The sequence below is a fragment of the Patagioenas fasciata genome, chromosome 1 (genome assembly GCF_037038585.1).
Source record: "Patagioenas fasciata isolate bPatFas1 chromosome 1, bPatFas1.hap1, whole genome shotgun sequence".
In the NCBI taxonomy this organism is placed as follows: domain Eukaryota; kingdom Metazoa; phylum Chordata; class Aves; order Columbiformes; family Columbidae; genus Patagioenas; species Patagioenas fasciata.
In genome coordinates this window covers 181,959,400-181,985,049 of record NC_092520.1, presented here as the reverse complement: position 1 = coordinate 181,985,049, position 25,650 = coordinate 181,959,400, and the positions used below count along the sequence as shown (strand labels likewise).

The following is a 25,650-nucleotide window of genomic DNA, read 5'->3' as shown; positions in this document are numbered from 1 at the left end:
TGGTCACAGATACTTAACCTAATAGAAGTCAGGAGAGATGACTGGCAGCCTTTCCTTTCACCTGCCACTACAGGTGGGTAATATGGGGACAGTGCAGTTGTGTGGTTGTGTAGTTGCTGTTGATACACTCAGGACTGGCCAGAGAGGTTTCATGTTGGCCTCACATGACCGGTCTCGAACACACTCCACAAAAGCTTATTTCTTGCAGGCATGTGCAGTACTGGAAATGCACAGAGGCAAGGACATGACCTCCAAGAGCTGTCTACAGCCATTACCCTTATTTTTGATCTGCAAGACTGCTGGAACTGATGCAATAGAGTAAGAGAAAAGCTGCTTACCACCATTACAATGATGGAGGACTTAGGTTCAAAGGTTCCACGCAAAAAGACCCAATATTCAGCTATAGCTTAGAGCCCCGCTTATGACCTTGTGTGTCAGGGTCTCAGGCACTAGACAGAAGACACAGGAGAGTAAAAGTCACCTGGGATTATCTGAGTCACATGAGGAATATCTCACTCCAAGAATCTTGCAGAGACGGTGAGGAACCCCATGCCCAACCAGAGACTTCTTGCCAGTGGGCTGGTACCTCTGCCTTACTGCAAACCCATCTTAAAGATCATGGCTGGCCAGAGCACCACAGCAGAACTGAGCTCGATCTGCATTAAAAATACCATCCAGCTCTTTGGGAGTTGCTTGAAACATCTACAGGAAATCCGGGAGATAGGCTCACACGGACAACACAGCAGTAGGACAGTCCCTCCGATGAAGACTCGCTAGGAGGGTGGACGGCACCGGAGCTGCTGCTGTGGCATGTGGGCAGCCTCTCCTGTCCATGCAACCACCCAGTGTGCTGTGTGGCTGTGGAGCTGGATGGCAGTGCTGGCTCCCTGCTTGCAGCCCTTGGGGTGCCAGCGTTGTGGCGGGGGAAGGCAGGAACAGCTGAGCTGCATTGGCTTTTCACAGCTTTCCAAGGTGAGGACTGAGACTGTGGATTTATGATGTTGGTGCTATATGATAAATATTCTGTAAAAACTTTAAAAGTCTTTCTTAAAGCTGCACCTACGGAGCTCATGAGGCTATGATAATGTAAAGAAGCTGTAAACAAGCCAACAGCTCTCTCAAAAGCATTGGTTTTACCACCTTGTTCATAATCACAGAACTGTGAGCATTTTGAAGCAGTCAGTAGAATACAGCCAGTTAACAGTCACAGTAAATATCTGCTGTTTAGATCAATGCTCAGCTTCTCTAGACATCTGGCAGGATTACTCTGATCCCACAAATACGAACACTCTTACTACAGGACAGCAGCTCTGTGGAAAGCTGCAGGGTCTCTACCTTTTTATTTAGGACTATCACAGAGATCTAAAATGCACGGTGAGTTTGATACTTGTTGTCGCCACCTTGCACTGTGAACAGCAGCAAGTGTACCTGTTCAGCCTTAGCTGCTAAAGAGATGTGTACAGCTGCCTCTCAGCTCACAACAATAGCCTCTTTTCTTTTTCAGCCCAATTTGGAACTGACCATCAGCATTCCTGTGTAAACACCAAAATCTGGGTCAATTAACCTCATGTATGACAATAGAGCATAATATCTGCCCAGAGCTGTAACTGATCTGTACATCTTTCTGCAGGAGTATTTGCCTCTCCATTTCCCAGTCTGCGTCACCACTCTTTCAGCCCTTTGGCCCCAGGTCACTGATCATTTCCTTGCAAAACACGGAGGACACCCACCCACCATGTGCATGGCACAGCAGCAGATCATGCAGCCTAGCTGAACCTTTTCAATAAAGAAAATCTTTGAGAAGGAGACAGTGTCAAGTCTTTGCTCCATTGATGGATGTCCCAGCTATATCACCTATTTAAGCAAAGAAAGTAATTGTTTTTCCATCATGTCTCATATGTGTATATATGAATTTTAGTTTAATGAATGTATACAGGCAAAAGAATTAAAGAGTTTATGAAAGGACTCTAACCTGCTTGATAGCAGATGCCATTTTTAAATTTACACAGATAAACATACCACTAAAAGACCCAAACCCCTGGTCATCTTTCTCTCTTAAATATTTATTATTCCCTGCCTAGAAAAAGAATTTCCATCTCCTACATGCAACGCTATTTCCTGATGTAATCTATTTTCCAAGTAGCTTGCTTACAAACAATTAGCTACATCAGGATTTATCCATAGCAAATTGTTGATAGCTTTGGCTCAGCCAGATGTAAACTTTATCATGATGACATGCCTCTCAAAAGAAATCACAAAATATGGCAAGTGGCTGTTATAGTAAGTTTCTCCAAAAAAAAAAAAAAAAAAAATTTACAGTTGCCATACCATGTAGCCCTTTGATTCTGATTTTGTTTCTTTTACCCTTTCAATATATTCCCCAAATATAGAATGAGACAGACATGCTCCAATTACTCTTCTTCAGTAAGCTGTAGTTCCTTGCAAAACTCCTTTGAAGTTGGTAGTAATCAATACCAGGACAACTGGTAAAGTCTAGCCCAGTCCCAATGTAGGTAAGCTTAAAAAAAATAATAAAAGAAGGCAAATATAACAGAAAAAGAAGCTGCAAATAGAACAGTATACTCATTAGAATAACATAACACTTCAGTCAACCATTGTTGCATGACCAGTCCATATCAGTCTCACCAGCTTCACAAACTTTGACAATGATACATTTGGGCAAGAAAGGCAGCAGTACCTACAAGACAAGGGCCAAGTCCAGAAAGAAGATGTGCTTTCTGAATTCACAGTGCATAGTGTCTTCTACATTTTTCATGAGTTTGTCCAAATATTTAGGAAGCAAATTTTATAAGACTGCTTGAACCATGTTCCACTGAAAGGGTTAATTGAAATATTTCTCTCATTTTTGTGAAGTTACCTCTGAAGAGAAGCCACCCACTTCTAAGGTGAAGCAGGAGCCCCAGAGGTGGTGGCAGGCTTGTTCACCACATGTGATGCCAAGGGTACACTAAGCAGTGGAGGTTAAGACAGCTGATTACAATTGATACAGTTATAATGAGTTACTGCTGATTAGCTTGAGTCCTCATGACTGACAGCTTTCATTACTCAACTAAGGAAATTGCAAAGGTAATGTGTTAACTTGTTTTCATGACATGACGATGTTTATGAAAAAATACAACCACTTCTCGTGGGTAGCTCCATGACTAAATAAAGTGAGTACAAAGTCCGCTATTTAAAGTTTTCAAGCAATTATTGGCAAACACATAAGTTGAAAACCATAAACGTTTATCTAGAGCTGCTAGGCATCATGGTGACAATTCTAATCTTTTTGTTCTGATCAGTCCAAGAAAACTCATGATTTTTTTCCCCTAGTGATTTTACTGTAAAGATTTTATGAGCCTGTGAAAGGAATTGCAGTAAGCCTGGACATTTTTCTCAGTAGCTATGTGAGTTTGCTTCTCTGCTCACTGCAGAGGAGCTGAGCTATCAGCATGATGGAGAGCATTTTATAGGGATCAGTCTCTGCCTCTGAAGAGTCAGCTGTATGCACTGCAAGTGCCTCTAAACATGCATGAGAAATAGCTATGTACGGACCAGAGTAAAAGCCAAGGCTAAGCTCGCATCGAAGACATTCACATTAATGCCATGCTGTTTGCTTTTCTTGAACAAGATATCACTGTCACATGGCCCTGCACTAACAGAGAGAGGAGACACAATTCAAAGACTAACAACAGATACTTTTTTTAAAACATTTTCTCTCTTTTTATTTGTTTTTCCTGATGGCTGCTACAAGCAAAGGAGGTATTCAGAAATATAACTGCACGATAACAAACACAGGCAGCAAACTAAGTTGATGGCATGAAAGGTGTATCTGAGAACACAGAATTGACAGAATCGGAGTCAGATTTTATCCGAGTAGTTTTTAAGATACTCTCAGCAATTATATTGTCATTAGGGAACAGTTTTACTTTCCCATTCTGACTGTGCTTTGGTTCGTGCACAGGTTCCAGGAAAACCACCCGTTTGCCTGTGCTGGTCTTCTTCTCATCGGCTGGCAGGTCTTGTGGCGGTGTGGAATTCAGTATGGATGAGTGGGCACTGCTTTGGTTCAGCTTTCTCTTCCTCCTTTTCGCCTTACATTGGCATGGACAGGGCGTCAGGTAGAGATACAGCAGTACTAGGACAATACTGGCTACACAGGCAGCAAGGGTGGTAAAAGCTGTATTAAACGCTTCATGAGCGTGGGACCTGTTCACCGTGAAGTTGCTAACATTTATTCTAACCTCTATGGTTTCATTTAATAGCCTTTTCTTATTTATTGCAATGCAGGAATACAGCCCCGAGTCCTCTATTTGGGCATCTGTTATCTCCAGGCTGCCATTACGAAACACCTTAAAGTTGTCAGTCTCCCTGTCTGGCTCCAGCAACCTATTGTCCGGACTGACCCAAACAAACCGCGTGCCTGCATCGCTGATCCTGCTGTCACAGTGTACAATCAGCCTGTCACCAACTTGGGCATCGTGAATAAACCCAAAGGCTTGGAAAGAGCTGTTGACGGTGCTTTCAGAGCAATTCAGAAAGTTGTCGTGCAGTAAAGGCAGTTTATTGTAACCTCTTGGGTCTGATCGCAACAAACAGGTGTACTCGTTTTTGAAGTCCACCACTGAATTGAAGTGCCGTTGATACCAGAAGATCAGCATGGAGTACAGCATACAGTCACAATAAAATGGGTTGCCGTGAAGATAAATTCCACTAAGATGTCTGGCCGGCACTGAACTCAGGCGCTGAATAGGCATCGACTGGATGTGATTAAAAGAAACGTCCAGCAACACAAGCTCTGTCAGTTTATGTTTTCCAGTGTACAAGTCCAATGGGAAATGAGAGAGCAAGTTATAGCTTAAGTAGAGTTTCTGCAATTTGTACAATCCTCCGAAGGCTGAAGACTCTATCTGTGTTATCTGATTGTTGTACAGCAGGAGAACCTCCAGTGCCCTTAGCTCCTGAAACACAGGGCTGCTCAGTGTCTTCAGGCTGTTGGATGACAAGTCCAGGTACTTCAGATTTGGGGTTGTAGAAAAGCTTCCAGTGATAATGCTGCTAATACTATTATGATTGATTATTAAAGTGTTCAGTTTCTCAAACAGTACTGGTACCCATTCAGGCTCCAAAAACCCAATTCTGTTATAACTCAGATCCAGCCTTCTCATACATTTATAAAGATTTCCTGGCACTCGAGAGAGGTTCTTACTGGTGCAACTTACGATATCACTGGCACAGATGCAGGCTGTTGGACACATCCCCAGGCTGCTGCCACAAACGCTCACTGTGAAGACCAAGAGGCATGCCAGTCCTTTGCAGTTCACTCTAAAAACTCCAAGTTGAGTAGAAATTGTCCGCCAGTTTAAAGACATTGTTACTGTCTCCTAGCTGTCTCCCAGCGCTCCTCGCTACAGATTATATGTGCAGTTAGCTTTGCACTAATCACTGTCAAAAGAGGGACACAGAAGTACAGCATGTTAACATTTACGATTCATACCCTGCCTGATTTCTTATGCATGGCTTTTGAAAAATACAGGGAATTCATCCTTAATGTTTCATATGGTTAATTATAAAATCTAGTTATTCTTAGGTGATGTAAGCTTAACATCGGTTTTATGTAAACATGAAATTCTGCACTTGTGTAAATATTCACACTACAGATATGATATTTTTTCTCTTCAAAAACAATGCAACTGTTTTTCAGTTTTAGACCAAGGAATGCAATTTCCAACAGTTCATTAAAAAAAAAATCAGAAATGTTCCTTTTTAAAACATGACTGAGCAACAGCATCTTCTACCTGTCTCCAAACCAACCCAGATGGAAAACTGCTGGTACAGGAAAGAAAAAGCCTCATCCAAAAATGCTATTTTCTTGTCTAGTGGGGAGCGGTTACAACATGTGTTGCTTCCCAATTAGAAAATGTCACACATTTTCAACCAAAGAATTTTCTCAGACTACTCAGCTTTAAATGTCATACGATTTTTTTTTTTAATCCAATAACTGATAGTTCAGGTAGCAACCACCTATTTTTAAAGTTATCCAAGATGTCCAATTGGAATATTTTGTATTTGCTACTTCTACATTTGCCAAAATAACTGTTGAGGAGGAAATTTTCAATGCCTGGTGCCTGCCTCAGGAGCAAGTTTTGGGAACTTGCAGTAAGAATGAGTCAGTAATTTCTCAAAACTTGGTAAAGGAAATAAAAAGTTGCTCATCCTTAAATAGTAAGACCAAAACCAGCCGTAGTCTCTTCTGAGAATATTTTAGTGACACTAGGGCTTGAAGCAGGGATGTAACATTTAGCAGGGTAGTGATTCCCTAGGGAATCCAAGGGATATGCTTTTCGCCATCTCCTAAGGAAAATGTGCACAAACTTAGCAGCATAATGAACATTTCCGTTCACTGTTGCTCTCCCTGGATATCTGTTAAGAGTTTGTCAGTAAATTCCTGAGTGAATCTGTATGCACTATTATCCCCACAGCTCAAAGGTGGTATTTAGCTCCCACATATTAACCTCATACTCATTTCTCCAGTCTCACACAGCTGTTGGTACAGTATCTGAGCAGGACAAACCCTGCAACGTCTGCTCTGCACTGCTGATAACGGCTACGGCCAAGGGCTGGGACACCACTTGTGGGCTGTGGGGAGGAGGAGAAAGAAGCAACCTCAGATGGAAAGAAGCAGAATAAAAGGAGAAGTTGTATTCTCTGATGATGCAAGATGGATGAAGAAAAAATGAGTCTTGAGCACAAAAACATTAAAATCAAGACCTAGAGGGGGAGGGACAGCAGGGCAGAGAAGCAGCCAAAGAAGGAGAGAGAGAGAGAGAAAGAGGATAGGAGATGCATAGGGAAGGAAGGGCAAAACCAGGGGAGAAGGCTGCTAACGGAGCATCATCATTGGTACTAATAAATCAACTGAAGATGAGGTAGTCGGATGATGCAGAAGTTAAGGAATATGAGAGTAGAAAAGCAGATGGGGAGGATGTGAAGGACAAGAAGAATGTTAAATAGAAGAGAGGTAAGAGTTTCAGGAGGTGAACCTTAGAACACACTTCTCTGAAGAATTTGCATCTGCTACTAATGAACCTAAAATTATCTATGCAATTAATTAATATATGTGAAATGCACTGATTTCCACTCTCTCCCAGGTCCTCATTCCCCTCCTCTCTAACCCTCTGCAAGTCTGGCAGGCTGCTGTCTTCTCTTGACAAATCTTCTACTCTAAAGTCAAGTGGTAGAGGATGTGCTAAGAATCTAAAGAGCTGAACCTTTTAATGACCCATTAAAAGAAGAATTATGAAGGTAGCAGGATTCACGTTTCACAAGAATTTATATATACGTTGGCTTTAAATGTCTGCATTCCCCAAAACTGTATTAAGACAATGGCAAGACTGCCAAGTCAAGTGCCTAAAAATTAAAGTGTCAGAATTTAGATTTTCTGTGCCACTTTATATTTTTTTATACAGTCCTCAGTAATACAATCATTTTTTTTTTTTCCCTGAAACCTCTCCTCACACTGTGCACAGGTAATGGGGAAGAACAGGGGAAAGAATGGATGATTACATCAAGAGCTCTGTAAATGCCTACACCTGAGAATTGGAGCATATCCTAGCTTCTGCCACAGAATTCCTGTGAGATCAGGCAAATTATGTGAACTAGTGACTGTTAGAAAATAAGGAACATATTACAATCATTGGCTTGAGACTTAAAAATAAGGAACGTCTGTGTATTAAATTTGGAAAGGACTGGTCTGAAGAAGTGCTGAAAGTCAAAATGCTATGACCCCAGCTGGCATTTCTGACAGTAAGAACTTCTCCTTGCTTCCCTGTCTATAAAAGGGATATAGTAACATGATCTTAGCTACAGGAATATTGTAAAAATATATTAGAATAAAAGCATAGTATCAAGATTCATAATGTTTTCTAGGCTTTTAGATTCTACTGAAGTATCTAACTGTATGGGGTTTTCAGTGGGAAGTTAGTAACTCAGACAAATTATTTTTTTAACCAGTTCTAAGCAATTAATTTAGTTGGTTTTTCTGGTTAGCTCGTCTTTTATGGCAACAATTAAAAGATACAAATTCTTCTAAAGGGTGAGTCCTATCAAAGCGTTACAGAAATGACCATCAAGAAATAATTCTGCACCCCAGCATGGATTTGCATGGCATGCAGTACATAAGGCATAATGGAAACACACCGAGAGATAAAAAAAAAAATATGTAATACCAGCTCAGTTAGTATATTGCATGAAGCAAGGTATCTGAAAACTGCATACCAGAAGACCACGTGTGCAACAACTGAATTATAAAGCATTCACAAAATGGGAGACAAATTGCTGTTGCAGAGATTGTTTTTCCCATTCATGTTTGAAAGCCTGAATTTGCAACCTAGGCAGTCTAATTTTTAATGTACCCACACTTGCAAAAAGATGAATGGCACTTTCAAAAATCAGCTCCCATGTTGAATATAACTGCGATCCTGGAGATACTCCAAATGTGACATACTAGATCCATGCTCAGTTTTGGAACGGTTACCAAATTTAATACACCAAATAGGCTTACATGTTTGTTTCTGTCCATATCTACAATCATCTCATCAGAAACTCTAAGCTAGTCTGCACCCAAATCCCAAGGGCAGATCAGCGGCTAGTGTAAATCAGCATAATGTCTTTGAGTTCTAAGGAGCAAAAAATCTCTGCAGGGTCTGAAAATTGGGTTGCTCATTTGCAAAGCTTGTTGAAGTTGCCATGTGAGAACTGTTTCAGATAACTTGCCTTGCCTGGTGAGGTGAATCCAAATTACAGACATCATAAACATACCACAAGCCACACAAGGCTATTTTGAGAGCGCGCTGACAAGCAGAAACCTTCCTTGCCATGCCCAGCTCACAGTGTAGTGTCTACATTCCCAAAAGGGTGTTTGCCTTTTTGGAGAGCAAGACTGTTGAGTTACAACTTGCTCCTCAACCTGTCTTCCCCAAAACTTCTGCTTAAATCACACAAGATGGTCTGCAAATCCAAGCATGCTCAACAAAAATATTTATAACCTATAACCTCATATCCTCATTATAACCTATAAACTCATTTGAACTTATTCAAAACAACTGCATGAACATTTCTGGGTTGGTAACGTGTATGTGTTAAGTGTCAAGGAAGAACAAAGTCTATAATCAGCCTTATATTAAAAAGTGACATTTTATCTCAACAACTTTACTTCAGGTCTTAGAAGAGTACTGTTTTACGAATTTCAATATTAGGTATTTTCTCAAGAGAGATATTGCTGTTAAATACTATCAGCTAACACATGCCAACAGACTCTGGCAAAGTACTTCACCATTATTTCTGAATGAGATGGGTAAATAGCTTTTTTGATTTATAGTAAAGTGAAGGGCATGGTTGAGGATTTTGTACTTGAATTCCTTTCAAAGAAATAATTTCTCTGTGGTGTTAAAGTGTGACATTTCAAGTTCACTGCCAAAAACACAGTACTCTGAGGTGAATCAACTGTGCAGTAATGGTGCACATGCTTCTTTACTGTTTGAGAAGAAACACAGAAGAAACATAGGACATATCCTCACATCATAGGGAATATAATCTGTTGTGAGGAGAAATTGACTACAACGTATCAGCTCCTAGAGAAGTTGAGGATTTGGGTGTTGTTTTTGATCTTTTCAGTGTGTGTGGGGTTTATTCTATTTTATTTTATTTTTAGTAATGAGCACCTGGAGCTGCTTACGGAAAAGAGCAATGCTGGGTAACCATCAACATCTTCATCATCAGTTATCACTGCAAGATCAGCTAATGGCCTAAACACTCATTTCCACTTTCTCTGGGCTTTCTCTCCCATTAATGCTACATTAATGATCTCTATACCAGCTTTGTCTTCTACTGTATGTACCTTCAGGCTTGTTGCTGTTTCTTCAAGGGAAATCTGCACACCACACTATCTCTTCCAGTTAATTTGAGATTTTGCTAAAATATCCTTACGTAGGATATATCTTAATTCAAGCAGTGAATTGGACTGGAGATCTGAATGCTTTCAGCATTCAGTCACCTGAATGCTTTTGCAAATGCTACCGTTAGTCTTGTAGTAAGGATAACATCTTCCTGTATGTTGGTGATACAAAAAGTCCTACATCTGTCTGACAGTTTCTGCACAGTGAAAACGCAAATATTCGCACACAACCCCACTGTACTATTGCAGGAATACTGTTGAGCCTCTGGAGAGCTCAAACACTAGAAAATATTAAAGATCTCCATCTACCTTCCACACACTATTTCTACATCTTCTAGCTCTTTTCCTTGTGCCATGTCTCCTCTGACTTCTCTGTCCTCTACGTATCACCAGCCAACAAGTCACTTGTGCATCTTTGCACCTTCCCTTTCTTGCCAGTCTACATATCAGACGAATCAGGGTTGTATTAGATAAATATAATTATACATGAAATGAAACTGTGATGGCTCAGGTGTTCATTTTTCCTCACAGACCCTCGCTCCCCCCCTTTTTTTTTGGCGTAGCATTTGACAAAGCTTTCTTCATAAACACAGAAGAAAAAAAGTGACTGTTAGAACTGGCTTTTATTAGTTTATAACAACAATATTATACAAATGTAATTTTTAATGCTTTTAATCCTAACTTTATGGACCTTGTTAAAGTACATGACATACCCATTAATTACAAACATACTAGTGGCATCCTACATAATTAATCTTTTAAAATGTTAGCTTAAAAAGAAGATCTTAATAAACTTCCATTCCTTGGGGGGAGGAAGGGGAGTGCTGAGGGGGAGAATACTGTCAGAGGAAATATCCTCGTAGTGGCCACCCCACTCTGGTCTCCAGGAGTGTTTTTATCAGTTCTGAGCGAGAAAGGCACTCTCTGCATCAAATCTGCATGACAGCTGTACTCAGCATTTCTGACTGAGCAGATCTGGATTACCCAACCATCATAATCCATGAGATTTAGTGACATGATGGATTGGACCGCAGAGACTGTTAGTGAGCTACATCTGGGTGATGTTTTGATACACTGCACTAAATCCCTGAACTGGGCTAAGCTGTGCTTGATGCAGGACCTAGCAGTGATGAAAAAAAAAACAGCCTTACATCACCTTTGCAGCAAGCTGATCCTGAGGTCAGCCTGGCAAATGGAGTGGTCTCTCTGGCGAGCACCTGGCCAGGCCTCGGTAGTGCTGAATTAGAAATGAATTTGTCCTAGTAACCTTAGCCAGCTAAAACTGTCTTCTCCCATTTATCCCTCACTAAAGACTGAATTTCTCTGAAGACAGATTTATTTATTTTTGTTGCACCCATGATAACTCACTTTGCTTAAAGAAAATTGAGACACAGATGAGCAACTGGGTGATGTACCACAGAGTCTGAGTTGGACTAAGCATCATCATCAGTCTGTCTATGGCAGTATCCACTAAATGAAGTCAACACTGTAACTCTTATCCCTCTTGGGAGAGAACGAGGGAAATATGCATCAGTGAAACAACAAAAGCATCCTATTTGCCATGTTAATTTGTAAATCAAGCTGCACCCTAGCTTAAACCTTGCAAATTACTTCAGTTGCTAAGGAGATTAGCAAATAATTAAGAAAAAAAATGGAATGATAAATGGCAGCGCCTGTTACAGTATCAGTAACCAGTCTCCAAGCAATGCTAGATCTTATGAAAGTTTAGTTGCCCAGCGTAGGATCCTCACCGCCTCCAAAAGCTTCTCTGACGGGCTTAACTTCAGAGAAACCCCCTTGCCTACGATGGCGGAGGCTCCTGCCAGTCTCCCGATGGGAACTGCCCGCTGCAGCCCGTAGATCCTTACCACGGATCGTCGGAGGGCGAAGTTTCGGAAAGCCCGGCGGCCGGGTGGGCTAAACCAGCATCGGTTCGGGAGCACCCACTTACCCACCCACCCCACCGGGGGATCCGCGACCGCCTTCCCCAGGCAGGCTCGGCCACATCTGCTTCACTCGGCAGCGGAGGTGGGGACTGTGTCTCCGCCGCCCGTTGTCGGCTGCACTCGCCGTCGGCTTCGGGGGCTTCGCTTGGGCGGGCTCGGGGCGGACTAAGTTCGCCCCGAGCCCGCCCAAGAGAAGCGCCCGAAGCCGGCGGCCCCTTTCAGCCCCGGCTCTTGCCCCTCCGGACCCTGCCCGCCCGCCACACCCCGGCCACCGCGAGGGATGTTTGCTTCGCCACTCCTCCGGGCAGCGTTACCTGGAGCTCCCGGCGGCCGCTTCATGTCCGGGAAGAGCGATGCCGGCCCCGCCGCCGCCGCCAGCCCCGGCCCTGCATGCTCCGCTCGGCTGCCGCCGGGTGAAGTTGGGTGCCGCCGAGAGCGCGGCAGCAGCTCCGCTGCGCTCCCCCGCGGGCGCAGGCAGTGGTGGCCCGCCGGCCCCAGTGATGGAGCGGAAGCCCGGAACCTGGTACCGGCAGGGCTTGAGAAGGGAAGGCAAGAGACTACCGATCACAGCGGCGCCGGGGTTTTTATCCCCTCCTGCCTCCGCCCTCCCGGTCGCCCCCGCCGCACAGCGCCGGACCTTACGCCGCTTCCCCGCAACGCGCTCCCGGGGGCTTCTGCGGCATTGGGACGGAGCCGTCGGTGCCCCGCGGGAGGAGCGCACAGCCTGCCCCCGCTCCGCCCCTCGCCTCCCCTGGGGTCCGCGGCCCCACGCGGGGGAGTGTCCGCTGCTCCGCCCCGCTCCGCTTCGGCTCTGCTCCTCACTGCGCCGCTGTCCCCGCCAAGCCAGGGCAAAACTGCCTCGCACGATGGGCTCAGCCCCTCCGGTGCAAACCAACCCCGAGCCCGCCCGGCAGCTCCTCAGCGCCCGAAGGCAGCGTTTTCGGGTGGGCGCAGGCCATGCGATCCCCGCTAAATGCATCGAAACTCTCAGTGCGCGGACAAGGAAACTCAGGGTGTTCATAAGGGGCAGGTATATTTAAAAGGTATTGTGCTAACTCTGGAAAACAATCCTCCAGCTAATTAAATGATCAAAACCCATGGCGTCTCCGTAGTAAACTAGGCTTTGATGAGAGCAAAAGAGTCTATCAAATGATACAAGGGGTTATCTAAAATTAATTGCCATGTACCCGGTTGTCTTGAGCATGGGATCTGTGGGAGAGCTGCTCTAAGTGGGGAGGTGCGACCAGGTCCAAAAGAGGAAAAGCTGCAGCTGAAAACCTAAGAACATCCCTCTCTTTGTTACATGCTGATTTTAACCTTCCCAGCGAAGTTTTTCACTACATTTCCACCGTAATTTAGAGTACTCTACATTTAGAGACTGAAACTGAACAGAAGCTAGTTTAGCAAATAACAGAGATTGTGGATTTATTGTCATCCAGACACACAGTTTATAGAGTAATTCTCAGCAAACAGGCTTGTGTATTAAAGCTGCTGTAAATTATGCTTTCCTTCCAAAGACACATAGCAAAGTGGGTTTTAATGAGGGTTCATGGCTACATCTAATGCTCAAGGGATCATTCTTGTCCTAAAATTCGTGCTACAGACAAACTAAAATACTTTAGTATGGTACAAGGTATCTATTAAAAATGTAATTCAATACAGATGGAATCCCAGTGAGCCGTGGGTGATGCTGCTATTGATTTCAGTTTTGGAACACTACCTTGTCATAAAAATCCCGCTTTTTATTAATCATTCTGACTTTGTGTTGAATTTCTGCATTTCTGTGCATTTGGATGATGCATGGGTGAAGTAATTTTAAACTCCATGTTATTAATTTGACGTTGATTGGTTTCAGACCCTCCAATGGAATATTCATTTGTTTAAAGAATTTAGTTGTTTTCATTTAGACTAAGCCATTAAACTTTTCTAGTTGCCTTGATGTATCAAAATATTGAGTGAAATTTAAGTTGATCACATCGCCAATACAGTCTGAGGAAGATGATAATAACTTTGTAAGTCTCCTTCCCCTGCTATCAAACTGAAAGTGTTGAGCCTGCATTCTCCTCAAAGACGTACTTATAGAATGAAATTTCTGTCTGTAGCAACATATGGAGTAGCTGTCCATTTGTGAATATTTTACATGCTTTGTTGAAACTGATTTTTAAATACTACCAATTTTAACTGCAGTCTGTTCAGACCTCAGTAAGAGTGGAGCACTGGTAGGTGCAAAGCAACTGCTTGTAGTCAAATTATTTAGATTTCAGCCATGAGACCTGAACATAGTGATAATTACTTTGGGGAAAGTAGGACCCAAATCATAGTGAAGTGTCTAAGACTTAAGACAAGGAGAATTTTGTTTTCCAGTTTTATATTTCTTATTCACGCTGACTGGGATTTGCTTTCTATGTTGGGGCTTTCAAGGCCCAGATCCTAAAGAAATTGATGGGAGTTGTGATGATCCCTACATGAACTGCTCAGCTTGCAGATAGAGGCCATCTGCCAATAAGCAGACTTTGCAGAGAAATCATGGTCGAGGGACGTATTGAATAGTCTGAAAGGAGTTTAGAAAATCAGGATTCTTGTAAGTCTGAAAACTACTGCTTGTAAGCCCAGCAATTCTTCATTTCCACCGAATGTTGACAAGTTCGCTCATGGCATGATGCAATGTAATTCATTGTGCTATTTCACAGCATAAAGGTACTTTTGACACTCGTTACATACTAAATTACAAGGACTGTTGTTTTTAAAAATCTAATTTGTATGAGAACAACCAGTAATTAGCTTTCTTCTACCAAATAGTACTGATGTGCAAACAGAACCTATCCAAAATCTTTGTTGATCATACATGGGCACAAGCTGCGTGAAGCTGACAGTACATTAATTAGGACATGAAACCCTTATCTTGATAATCTGTATAAATGTAAGTTTTCTGGCATCACCAGTAGAGATTTTTATTGCAGAGAATTGCTGATAGCTGTCTCCTTCTTCCAAAAACATCAGGATCCTGCCTGTGTTTCCCTGCCCCTATACCAAACTATCTATTAGAGTGAAAGCTTTTCAGCTCTTATTTTCATGTCATGTGCAGTACCAGACAGGCTGATTTGGCTTGAGAAGGCCTTTTAATAATATTTTTCCTGTGCTCTCGAAAAACCCTGCAAATACAGAAATGCCTGTAGTATCTAAAATAACTCTTTTTAGTAGAACAACAATTGTATTACGGTTGTTAAATTGATCACTAAAGGAATTTTTTTCAAAAGCAGGATCACCTTGGCTACAGGGAGTTTACAGACCCTTCATGGGCAAGCAGTATAACTATTAGGCTAAGGACTAACTAGGAGAGAGGTACTGAAAGAAAGGAATAACCACCACCTCTTCTATTACACTCTGCTTCTGGCAGGGACATGGGTTTTCTGCCATAGTGCTCCTGTAGGAAGGATTTCCAGTCTCCAGTTTAAGGCCTGGTTATATACATTATAGCCATTACAGAGCATGCAGTAGAAAGAGTTAGAGACCCATCTTCCTTTTTGTGATTTCCATCTCTTGATCCTGAATTAATTCTGTTTCAGAGCAAGTCTAGCCTGGGATTTAGGGTACTTCAGGGAGCTGGAAGACATGGGCTGCAGTCTTGCATGCACAAACTCTGAAACTCCAGAGGAAGGCAGGGAAGCAAGCTGCATAAGGACTTGAAACACCAATCTGTGAATACCTAAGGGGAAGAGGATCTCCTCTTTCCCCAGTCATGTTTCAGAAGGAAGTGGTAGCTGATGCTGTGTTTTGTATAAAGTCCATACCAAACAGCTTGACAACTTCTAGTGGACCAAGCCCCTTGTTGGAGAACACCAGATCCTTTCTGAACTTCAGTGTGAGGTATAAGTACAGATGCTCAGTCCTGTCAAGGCTCCAATGATTTCAGCATGCCCTGAAGCAGAACACAACTGCTGTCTGCTCTGGGGAACTCAAGGTTCAAATCTGTCATTCCATCAGGACACTGCTCACCAGGCTACTCCATCTCCAAGGGCTCAGCCTCTTTTCTTCTTTTTTTTCCTCTTTTCTGTTGAAAAGCTCATTTTTGACTCCCACATGGGAATGAATACTGTTCATTACATTAAGGATAAAGAAAATAAGAGAGCAATTCTTTAGCCTGATGTGTGGGATGTGGGAGGATTGTACTCAATCCCTACCTGGGCAAGCAGTTCCTTGCTTCTCATCCTTAGACATTCACAAATGTCTTTTGTTTCCCTTTTTTTTACTCAAACCTATTGTGTTGCTCCTTATATTCAGTTTTATAGACCTGCAGGTCTGTAGGGGATGTTGAAAGAGCTGTGGAGTATCACCTGCCTGCCACTGTCATCTTTCCCATTCTGTCCTCAGAACTGGCACTAGCTGGTAAGTGCTATTGAACAGGAAGTCAGAGTGGCTACCATTAAGTTGAAGTTCTCATTAGGGGTGAGTACATTTCAGGATAAAAGCTTTTTACTACTTGTATTTATTGATTTGGCCCTGACTTCTTGTCCTTTCTTCATTCAAATGCTTCTTCAGTACCCAAAACATCAGTTCCTTGGTTTGGTAGATTCGCTGTCACTTGCAGTCCTCTCTGAGGTCTTTGCTATCTCAAGGCTTTCATAAGACCAAAGATGGGAAAAAGATCAGCAACTACATCTGAAGTGCCTCTGTTAATCAAACTGATTTACTTTAAGGGTCTCCTTGCTGTGTGCTGGTGTCATGAAGCTTGTGTATAACAGAAGATGCAGTTTATGCCCTGGTTGATTTATAAAACACTGAAGGAGGTTGAACGGAGGTATTCACAATCCACGGATGTGTTTTAATATGTGTTATGAAAAGTAAGTGAACATTTTATTTTGGACTAGATTGGCCATTGAAATCTAAAAGTTCAGAAACAACAGAAGTAAATCTTAGTGGCTTGGATTTCCTCATGGGCTTTTAGAGTCCTTAAGTCTTAAAGTTTGCAAACCTCAAATACACCCAGAGATATTGTTCAGCAGTCTTCAAGTCTTCGGAGCACATTTATATGCAAGGAAGGCATTGTTAAGCACTGGAGGATAATTTATTTTCATTTTCTATTCCAAAGGCAGCACTTGAGAAAATGTTACAAATTAACAGAAAGTTATTGGTTCAGTGAATTTAGCCTGTGATAGTAAGAACATTTGGGAAAGTAATTTGTCATAGCCTCGAGCAATCTCTTTTAAAGCAGTACAATAGCATTTCTATAATAACAGGTAGATAACCTAACCTTTAAAATACAGTTCTTCATGCAAATAAACCTTGCTGATGGTCTTAAGTGATTTTGAAGGCAGTCAGGCATTACTTATGTCTTGAGACACCATATGTCTCTCATATAGCCAAAATAAAAGTGGGAAAGCTTTTTAGAACACCAGATTGATTTTGTGGTATAATGGGCTGTAGCGAGTTACTACAGTAACTCTAAAATAAGTTCTAAAGAGAGAATATGCAAGTGGATTTTTTTTTTTATTAAAACTTGAATGCTACTCCACGGCAATACATAAAGTATTTGTGAATAATCCCTAGATTTGCAATACCAGTCATAAGGAAAAGAAAGATAGGACACCTCACCCTCTTGACTTTAATTGTTCATGGATACAGCAATAGGCTTCTCTGCATTAGAGTGGCTATACTTCTCAGAAGATATAGTGCAAATCCATTTTGTCAATATGAAGCACTGGTAGAAAACTGAAGAGGTTCTGTGGGGTGTCTCATATTGGGTGTGTGACTCATTTAGTTGGTTCCTGCCTCCTGCTCCCCCTCATACTTTTCATGGAGTTTCAGCACATTTTCTCTCTCACTCCAAGACCCCACATGTTCTATATGGCAGACCATGAATGATCCGTTCTTAAACATGATATATCAGATAAGTGTACCTGATGCTTGGACTCACAGAGTGGGAAAGAGCACAGGAGGTGATGCACTGCATATTAAAAACAAAGAAGAAAAAAAAAAAAACTAATTAAAAAAAAACCTGTGCAGAAGATCAATCTCCACCTGCAGCCTTCCTCTGCGTTTCTTTCTTCTCATATAATTCAGGGTATCAGATGTGTCCCCATTCTGTGACCAATGCATGGAAACCCAGAGCATTGTGCCACAGGATCCTGCAAACTGATATGAAGACACTAGGTCTAGTACAGCAGTGCTATGAGTTCGCTCTGGGGGGGGTGTAATTATGCAGCTGTCAAGGACAGACAATTTTCTGCACACGATTTCCCGCAAAAGGTGGTTACAGATCTATAACCACTCATAATAATGTGTTATGGCTGAAAGGCACCAGAAATACCATTTGAGAGATGCAAACTAATGCTATATTTTTACATTTTGTAAAACAACAAACTGAAGCTCCTAACAATTACTATGATGCCCCCGCCCCCAGCTAGTGTCCTTTTTAAACCGAATATTTTACTACTAATATTTAGCAAGCAGTTGCAAAATAACATAGAAAAACTACATAGGAAAGAAAGAAAATCGTGTATTACTTTGGTGAACACTTGCTTTGCAAAGTCTTTTATGATCCATATTAATCCAGGCTGAAACTGCCCTGACTTTTCTTCAACTAATAACAGGGATGAGCACACCTATACATTATCTTTAGTCACTTTTGAAAAAAAAAGGGATATAGGCAAAAAAATCTGCCAGGAGCTGTCACTGAATGCAGCTTCCCTGCTTATTTCTTTTGGCAATATATGAGCTAGAAATAAAAGGGCACGTTGCCCATTATTTATAAACATGTATCTTGAAATCAGCAAGGGTTAGCATAAGGGTAGAATTTTGTTCACATGCAGAGTCGTGTTCAGCATGCTGGTCATTCTTTCTGTTATGGCCATAAACCAGCACAGTCCAGAGCAGCAACATGTTTCCATAATGCCTGTGTGTTGCTCTTCCATCTGCAGTGCCTGTGGGAGGGCTGGGTTGGCCTCTCACACTGAGCAGGACTCCAACCCACTTCAGATTTTGCAGAGAACCTTTTTCTTCTTATTCCTGATCCTTAGATTTCAGGACTGAAATGATCACAATGTTGTTCAACACAGTTTGCTCTTGAGTTTTTCAGTGTTTTCAGAAACTGGAATTCCCTGCCCTGTTCTTTCGGTCTGGCTTGTGTCTTGTGCCAAGGTAAAAGACAGAATCAGCATCTGTTGTGGGCTCAGTCTCATAGTAAGGGATGCCTGAAAGTCCCCTTTAAGCCCTATTATTGGTATAAAGGGCTGGAGTCATTGAAATAACTTTTTTTTTTTCTTGTATTAATTTGACTAAGTTTTGAGGCACATGATCTGACAAGAGTTCTAAGACCAAATTGTGGTCTTGACAGTATCCCTGTTCCATATAGTGGTTAATGCCTGGATGGAAATGAATGCATTTTTATTAAGACTAAATTTCATAAATGTAATATATACCCTTATCAATGTACACAGTTGCGGTCTCCGCTAGTAAGGATTTGTTTCCAATACAACTGTGTTATCAGGATTGCTGATGTTGTCTGAGTGCTTGGTTTCTGTAAAATCATAGAATCATGGAAATGTTTGGGTTGGAAAAGGCCTTTAAGATCATTGAGTCCAACCATTAACCTAGCATTGGCAAGTCTACCTCTAAACCATGTCCCTAGGAAACTTATCAATGAATCTTTAAAAACCTCCAGGGATGGTGACTCAACCACTTCCCTGGGCAGCCTGTTCCAGTGCCTGACAACCCTTTCCATGAAAAAGTTTTCCCTGAGAAAAAAATTAACATATTCAGAAAAATCACAAAATATTTTGAAGCAGCTTGTCCTTTGAACTTCAAAAGTAGCTGTAAAAAACTTGACAACGCTAGAACTTGAGACCCATTTTAAAGTGGAGGAAAGAATATTTCAAAAAATTATTACCTGGCAAATAAAGTAGAGAAGTGTCTTTTGACCTTGTGCCAAAAAAAAAAAAAAGCTGCAACTGGAAGCTTACAGAAGTCATTGCTGTAGCTACCACATGCGGTAACATCAAGTAAAGCAGAAATGTCTGGGAGCATGAAAGAGCATATGTTAGAAAATGAGCCTCTCTGCCTCCTGGTTGGTTTCTATTATCATGTCAATGTCCTGAAAGAAGAATTAGATTTATTAAATCATGAAACAAGAAAACTTTTTTCTTTTTTTTTTTTTTTAATCTTTGTGGTTTGCATTCTGATTACGAGCTCCAATTGAAGATTTTTGTGTGACTGTAGCATCTGCTAGCTGTCCTGACCAGATGGAGTCTCTAGCAAAGTTAAAAATCTCTTGCTCAGTTCTTCTCATAGACAGAGCATTTGATTGTTGCTTCTCCTTTTGCTCAGGTGATTATTTTTATGGAGCTTGTAGGTCTACCATTATGTTTGAGATTTCTACGCCTCTGTAAGTTTTGCTGAAACTTGAAGTCACTGTGCAGACAGACAGATACAGAGACAGACAGCCTGTCTACATAAGCCTCATTTACTTGAGGCATCATGTTAGAAACAGAACAGCTGAGCATAAGATTACAGTGTCCAGTCCCTGGAGAAGGAAAAGTGGGAGATCCTGTACATTGTCTCTGCCATTTGTGCCTTTAAGCATGCAGGACTGTAATCAGCTGTGTTAATGGTTATGTACATATGGTATAATTGATTTCAGCAGGTACTTTCACTTAGGAACTAGTATAGCTTCATTTATGGCTGAGCTAATTGATAAGAGACTGAACAGAGAGCTACATTGCTAGGTATTACTGAAATTAAAAAGGAATTGGATAATTCTGGTAAATGACACTTCAGAGTCTTCTGACCTGTTAATTTCAAAAGGCTTTAAAAATGCAGGGCAGAATGGACAGCCCTCTATCCATTATTCATTCAGGTAAACTCATCCCACCATTATCACTGTTGCCTGAACCGATCTTATTTTTTCCTTTCTTGCACTGTATTTTTGTCTATAATTTAAAATGCAAAATCTAAGTCTACCTAAGATCATAGTTGTAGCTAAGTTACCATTCTTTTTACCTAGGACACACACATCTCTGTCATTCGTGTCAGCAAGTAACCAGAGGGAAGAGATTTATAAAGCAGCAAATTTTGATGTCAGAAGAATGTCATATCTGCCTTCAACTGATTTTTTATAAGTTTATTATATGAACTACAGTGTCCAAGGAAACAGAAAAAATAATCAGCGCAAAGTTTTAATTGTATTAGTAAATAAAATACTTAAAATAGGAAGCCTAGATTACAAACAGTGGAAATAAAATGCCATTTTAACCTGTAGAAGGAATTTTGCTCTTTTGTGCCTAGAACCAGATCAGTTTTTATCAGAAAAATCCTGTATTATTTGATCAGTTCCCTGTGCCCTCACAGATGACCATGTTTTTCCGGCAGACATGTGACTGCTAGAAGCTTAAAAAACAACACATGGTGAGGTAAAATAACTGCTGTGCTTTAACCAGCCAAGTCTGCTTTTCTCTTGCAGTAAGCTCCTGTTCTTTTGGCTGCAGAGCATCTGCTTTTAATGAACACAAATAAGCCAATAAAATGAATATTTATGTTATTACAAGGTTTCCTTTCTACATAGATATGATTATCATTTTGAACTCCAAATACCTTTTTTGGAGCTTAAATATAGCTCCCTGTTTTTATGGCATCGCTACGATAATTATGATCATACAAATTGGGAGATGCTGTAAGGAGGTGACAATTCAGACATATTTTCTGGTTATTCTTGGCCTCACATTAATCCATTAATCTCTCTCTGGATTTGCTAGTGCTGATTTCTGTCTTCACATTTGTATTCAGTAGCATGTCACGGAGATCATTGTGAGTGAAGACAATGGTAAGATTAATATCCAAGTAAGAATCTGAGTCTGGTTTTAGTAGTAGTCCACTTTTTGGCAATTGGAATGCAAAGGGGAATTTTCCTGACCCGTAGAAGTAAATTTTGAGAGTAATTTGTTTTTGTTTTTTTCTATTGGAACATCTTTGTCTTTTTCATCTTTGACCATTGCTACTTTTTTCATCTTGAACAGTCAGTACCAGCACGTTTTCTTTTATGCTCTTGTTTCTTAGGAGTTTTGTGATGTGACCTATGGCTTGCACCCAGCCAAACATCAAAACATGTTCTCAGGTAGTATGTACGAATAGTTTGACTGAGTCTATCAGGTCATCTATCCTCTTTATTCCTTAGTTCAGTTAGTGCCGTCAGTAGCTGCAGGATGATTTCAGCTTTGCATTTCTACATATCTTTCGGGTAGGAAAATGGGAAGATGCAGTCAGTAATCACTCTGTTTCCAAAACTTGTCTATTCATCTCTGATCATGAGTTTCCAGCAGTCATGTACTTCTCTTGCATTCTTCTGAACCCTGTAGAGGAATAGTTCAGTTGTTTTTGAAGGAAATATAGTTTGGTATATTAGACAAAAATATGTATGGTATGTTTGGCAAAGCTCCTGCAACACCTAATATCACCTCAGCTGACCCAGTGCTTGTGAGACATGCATTCCTATTTAGAGCTTTTATTTAGATGAACATATATCAAAATTTGATTTTATACAGACTTGATTTTCAGTTTGGTTTGGACTGACAGTGCATGGCTGGTGGGTACTTGATAGAGAGCAAGTATGTTCTCATGTAAATTTATGCTCCAGATTGTTAGTTTGTCATATCAATTCTTAAACAGCAACCAAGGGATTAATTTTGGAAGGGCTTGTCACACCATATTTTGGTCACTGAGTACTTCCACTTGTAAGTCCCTGGTTTTGGTTGCTTATAACCTTGTGAAAATTTGACAGTTGGAGCAAAAATATCCCATGGAGTTTATCTGCCCTATCTGATGTTTGATTAGGAAGTGTCAGACATTTCTGAAATGTTGTCTAGGAAAAAAAGGAAAAATGGTCAACCGGTATTGCCTGTATTAACATTTCTAATGAGTTTTTCTTGGAAATGCTCTAACACCTCCTTATTTTGCAGGAATTTGTGAGGAAGTAGCCAGTTTATAAACCTTTGAATAATTACATTTTGCACAATGACAAACAGACTGCTTGCTTTTTACCAAACAAATACCCTAAAGATTCTGCCTGCACTGGGAAAGCCCTAGTCTAGGAAAGAGCGAGGAGAAAAAACCTGCTGCTGAGGGTTATGCTGGGTCTTGAACCTGACATCTGAACTGGGAGTCCATCTCTTCTCCTCGGGTCTGAGCAGCTGGGAAATGAGAGATCCTTCTGTGACAGTAAAGAGATGTGCTTAGAAGTGGGTGTGAGAGGAAAATGATAATGGAAGATATAGCGGGCAACAGTGTAACTGGTGACTGTTGTAAAATGCACAGAGAAGGGCTATGAACTAAACTAAACAAAGGTAAGCGTATTTCTGGTTGACGTTGTGTCTCATGTACTGTAAATCAGAAACTCTGGTGAAACATGGGACTTATTAAAAAGTCAGGTAATCACAGAATACTTTAGATAGGAAGGAAGGGCTAGAGGTCATACGGTCCAACATCCCTGCTCAGTGCAGAGCCAACTTTGAAGTCAGATTGGGTTTATCAGGGTCTTGACTACTTCCAGTCTCCTGGAGCAACCCATTCCCATGTCCAACCTCAGTTTGTCCAAGTTGAGAAAACTTAGATCCCCTTTCACAGGCAGATATGATTGACAAATTTTCTCCTGAGTGGAAAACCTCTGAATCACTCAATGCTGCCTAGTAACATTCTGTAAAATTGTGAATTTTGGTGTAGATATTGGAAGTGGATGGCAGCTTTTTGCGAGCACTCTGACAGCAATTTTCTGTGAGACAGTCACTTGTATAAAAAAAAGTATACAGGTAGCCTGCAGCATCTGCCTGGAGTTACAGAGGTCTCTTCTGTTTTCCCCACATTTTTTTCTGCAGCCAGAAATGTACTTTTTCCTCTGCCTTCCTCCTTTCCCCAGTTTACATGTTTCTAATCTAATGGGAAGGAAATCTTACTGGAAACTAAGCTTTTGTTCAGCTAAGCCCGACTCTGCATGTCACCACCATGTGAATGAGCCATGAGTGGCTCCTAATAGCTACCCCACTGGGCCTGAGGATTTAACTTAGAAGAACTCGAGGTTCTAAGGGAAATCAGCTTTACAACTTATCTGTACATCTACTCAAGCATTTCACAAAACACAGCAAATTTTCATAGATTTTTTGAAAGTAGAAATCACCCACATTGCAAAAAAAAAAAAAAGAAAATCTAGTCTTGTCCCTATCCCAGTTATACTAACTAATCAAGAATGTTTGCAAATGAAAAGCAATATTTTGATATAGCAGTATTTGCATTTTTCAAAGTTGTGTGGAAAAGCCTCATAGATAAAAAAGAATGTGTATGTGTTTTGCATCCAAAAATAATTAAAATTTTCAAGTATGGACAATATTTATGTCAACATCAGTTTTGGTTATGGGAGTATACCATCTGGTGTGTGGGATCAGCATCACAAAGTCGTTTGTCAGATATTCTACAAAACAGTGGCCCTCTTTTGTATTTCAGATTTTTTTCTTATTTTCCCATGCACCTATATAGATTTTAAATGGAAAAAAAAAATCAGGAAAAAAAACCCTCTTGCTAAGCTTGTGTTTGAAAGTGTAAGGTGATGAATACAAATTTCTTTGTGTGAGTTTCATTAACACAGAATCTTCACGCAGGTTTTCTAAGTCAATAAGGGCTATGCTATCCTTCTGCCTGTGTGTCTGTATATCTCTGTTCCATGAGAACAAAGTGTTACTCTACTGTCCACTCTTAATCACATTTCTCAGACGAACAGACCTTTTTTTATGGAGTTATTAAAATTTAGTGCATATTACGGCTAGTGCATATTTCTCCCTAGGAGAAAAAATGCGAGTTGCCGGCTCTGTTTGGCCTGTTGCTGGCCAGTCACCAAATGAATGCTGCCAAGAAATTCAGCACAGCTAAGCTGGGAACCAGCCCCTGTGCTGGGCTTGAAGGACACAGATAGTGAGGGTTTGTGTGGGGAGATGGGTAGCACTGTGGCAGGTGAAAGGGGCTCATTACAGGAATAAAAACTGGAGCTACTATGACAGGGAGAAATCCAGCATTGCAAGATCCACAATAAACTAAGCCTCATGAATTCCTCTGTTGAAAGATACTTTGTTTGTAATTTAAAAGTGATATATCAAGTTTAAGCCATGGTGGTGTTTTATAGTGAGCCACCCACTATGGTTAAATACAGTTCTAGCAGACTCCTTGCTGTGCTGAACTCTGAACTCTGATCTGAAGCTCTGCTGGACTTTGTGTGAACACACAGTTCTACTTTTAAGGAGTTTGTGTTTGGCCTGGGAAAGTACACTCATTCCAAACTGTTTAGTATACTGTATGGTAGTAAATTGTTGCTTTGAAACACTTAATTCACAATGACATTTATGCATATTTGTAAGCTTTTAAAACCTAAGAAAACCTTTTCCTCTATTGTCACAAAAAAATTCAGGTATGACTGGTAGGTCATTTCTGGTAGTGAAATTGTTGTTGTGGCATTAGGTTGGCTTGCTTCATCTGTGAAGTCCTTATCTTCTGCCTTAGAGAGTTCTCCAACCAACTTTCAAAAGTTATATGATGCCAGGAAAGTCCCTCTGGAGCCATGCAAGGTTCAAGAAAAGCAGGAGGATCTACCTTCCTCTCAGGCAAAGGTTCCACTTTCAGGTAATGACACTTTTAGGGCCAACTACCAGGAAACAACCCAGAGAAAGCTGAAGTGAACAAACTTGAAAACCCTTGCCTGGGGAAATGCCCTCTACTCTTCAC

General features: G+C 41.1%; 1 protein-coding gene across 2 annotated transcripts; it reads right to left on the bottom strand.

The window, feature by feature from the left end:
- Positions 1-3,699: 3,699 nt before the first annotated feature.
- On the bottom strand, positions 3,700-12,487 carry AMIGO2 (adhesion molecule with Ig like domain 2). 2 transcript variants are annotated; one of them, XM_065850652.2, is made up of 2 exons: positions 12,216-12,487; positions 3,700-5,445 (listed from the first exon to the last, which is right to left on the bottom strand). In XM_065850652.2, exon 2 carries the CDS (start codon positions 5,370-5,372, stop codon positions 3,807-3,809), a length of 1,566 nt encoding a protein of 521 aa, XP_065706724.1. In that variant the 5' UTR covers positions 5,373-5,445; positions 12,216-12,487; the 3' UTR covers positions 3,700-3,806. The 2 variants fall into 2 exon arrangements, with proteins under 2 accessions (XP_065706724.1, XP_071658897.1); XM_071802796.1 differs by lacking the exon at positions 12,216-12,487 and adding an exon at positions 11,907-12,010.
- Positions 12,488-25,650: the final 13,163 nt, after the last annotated feature.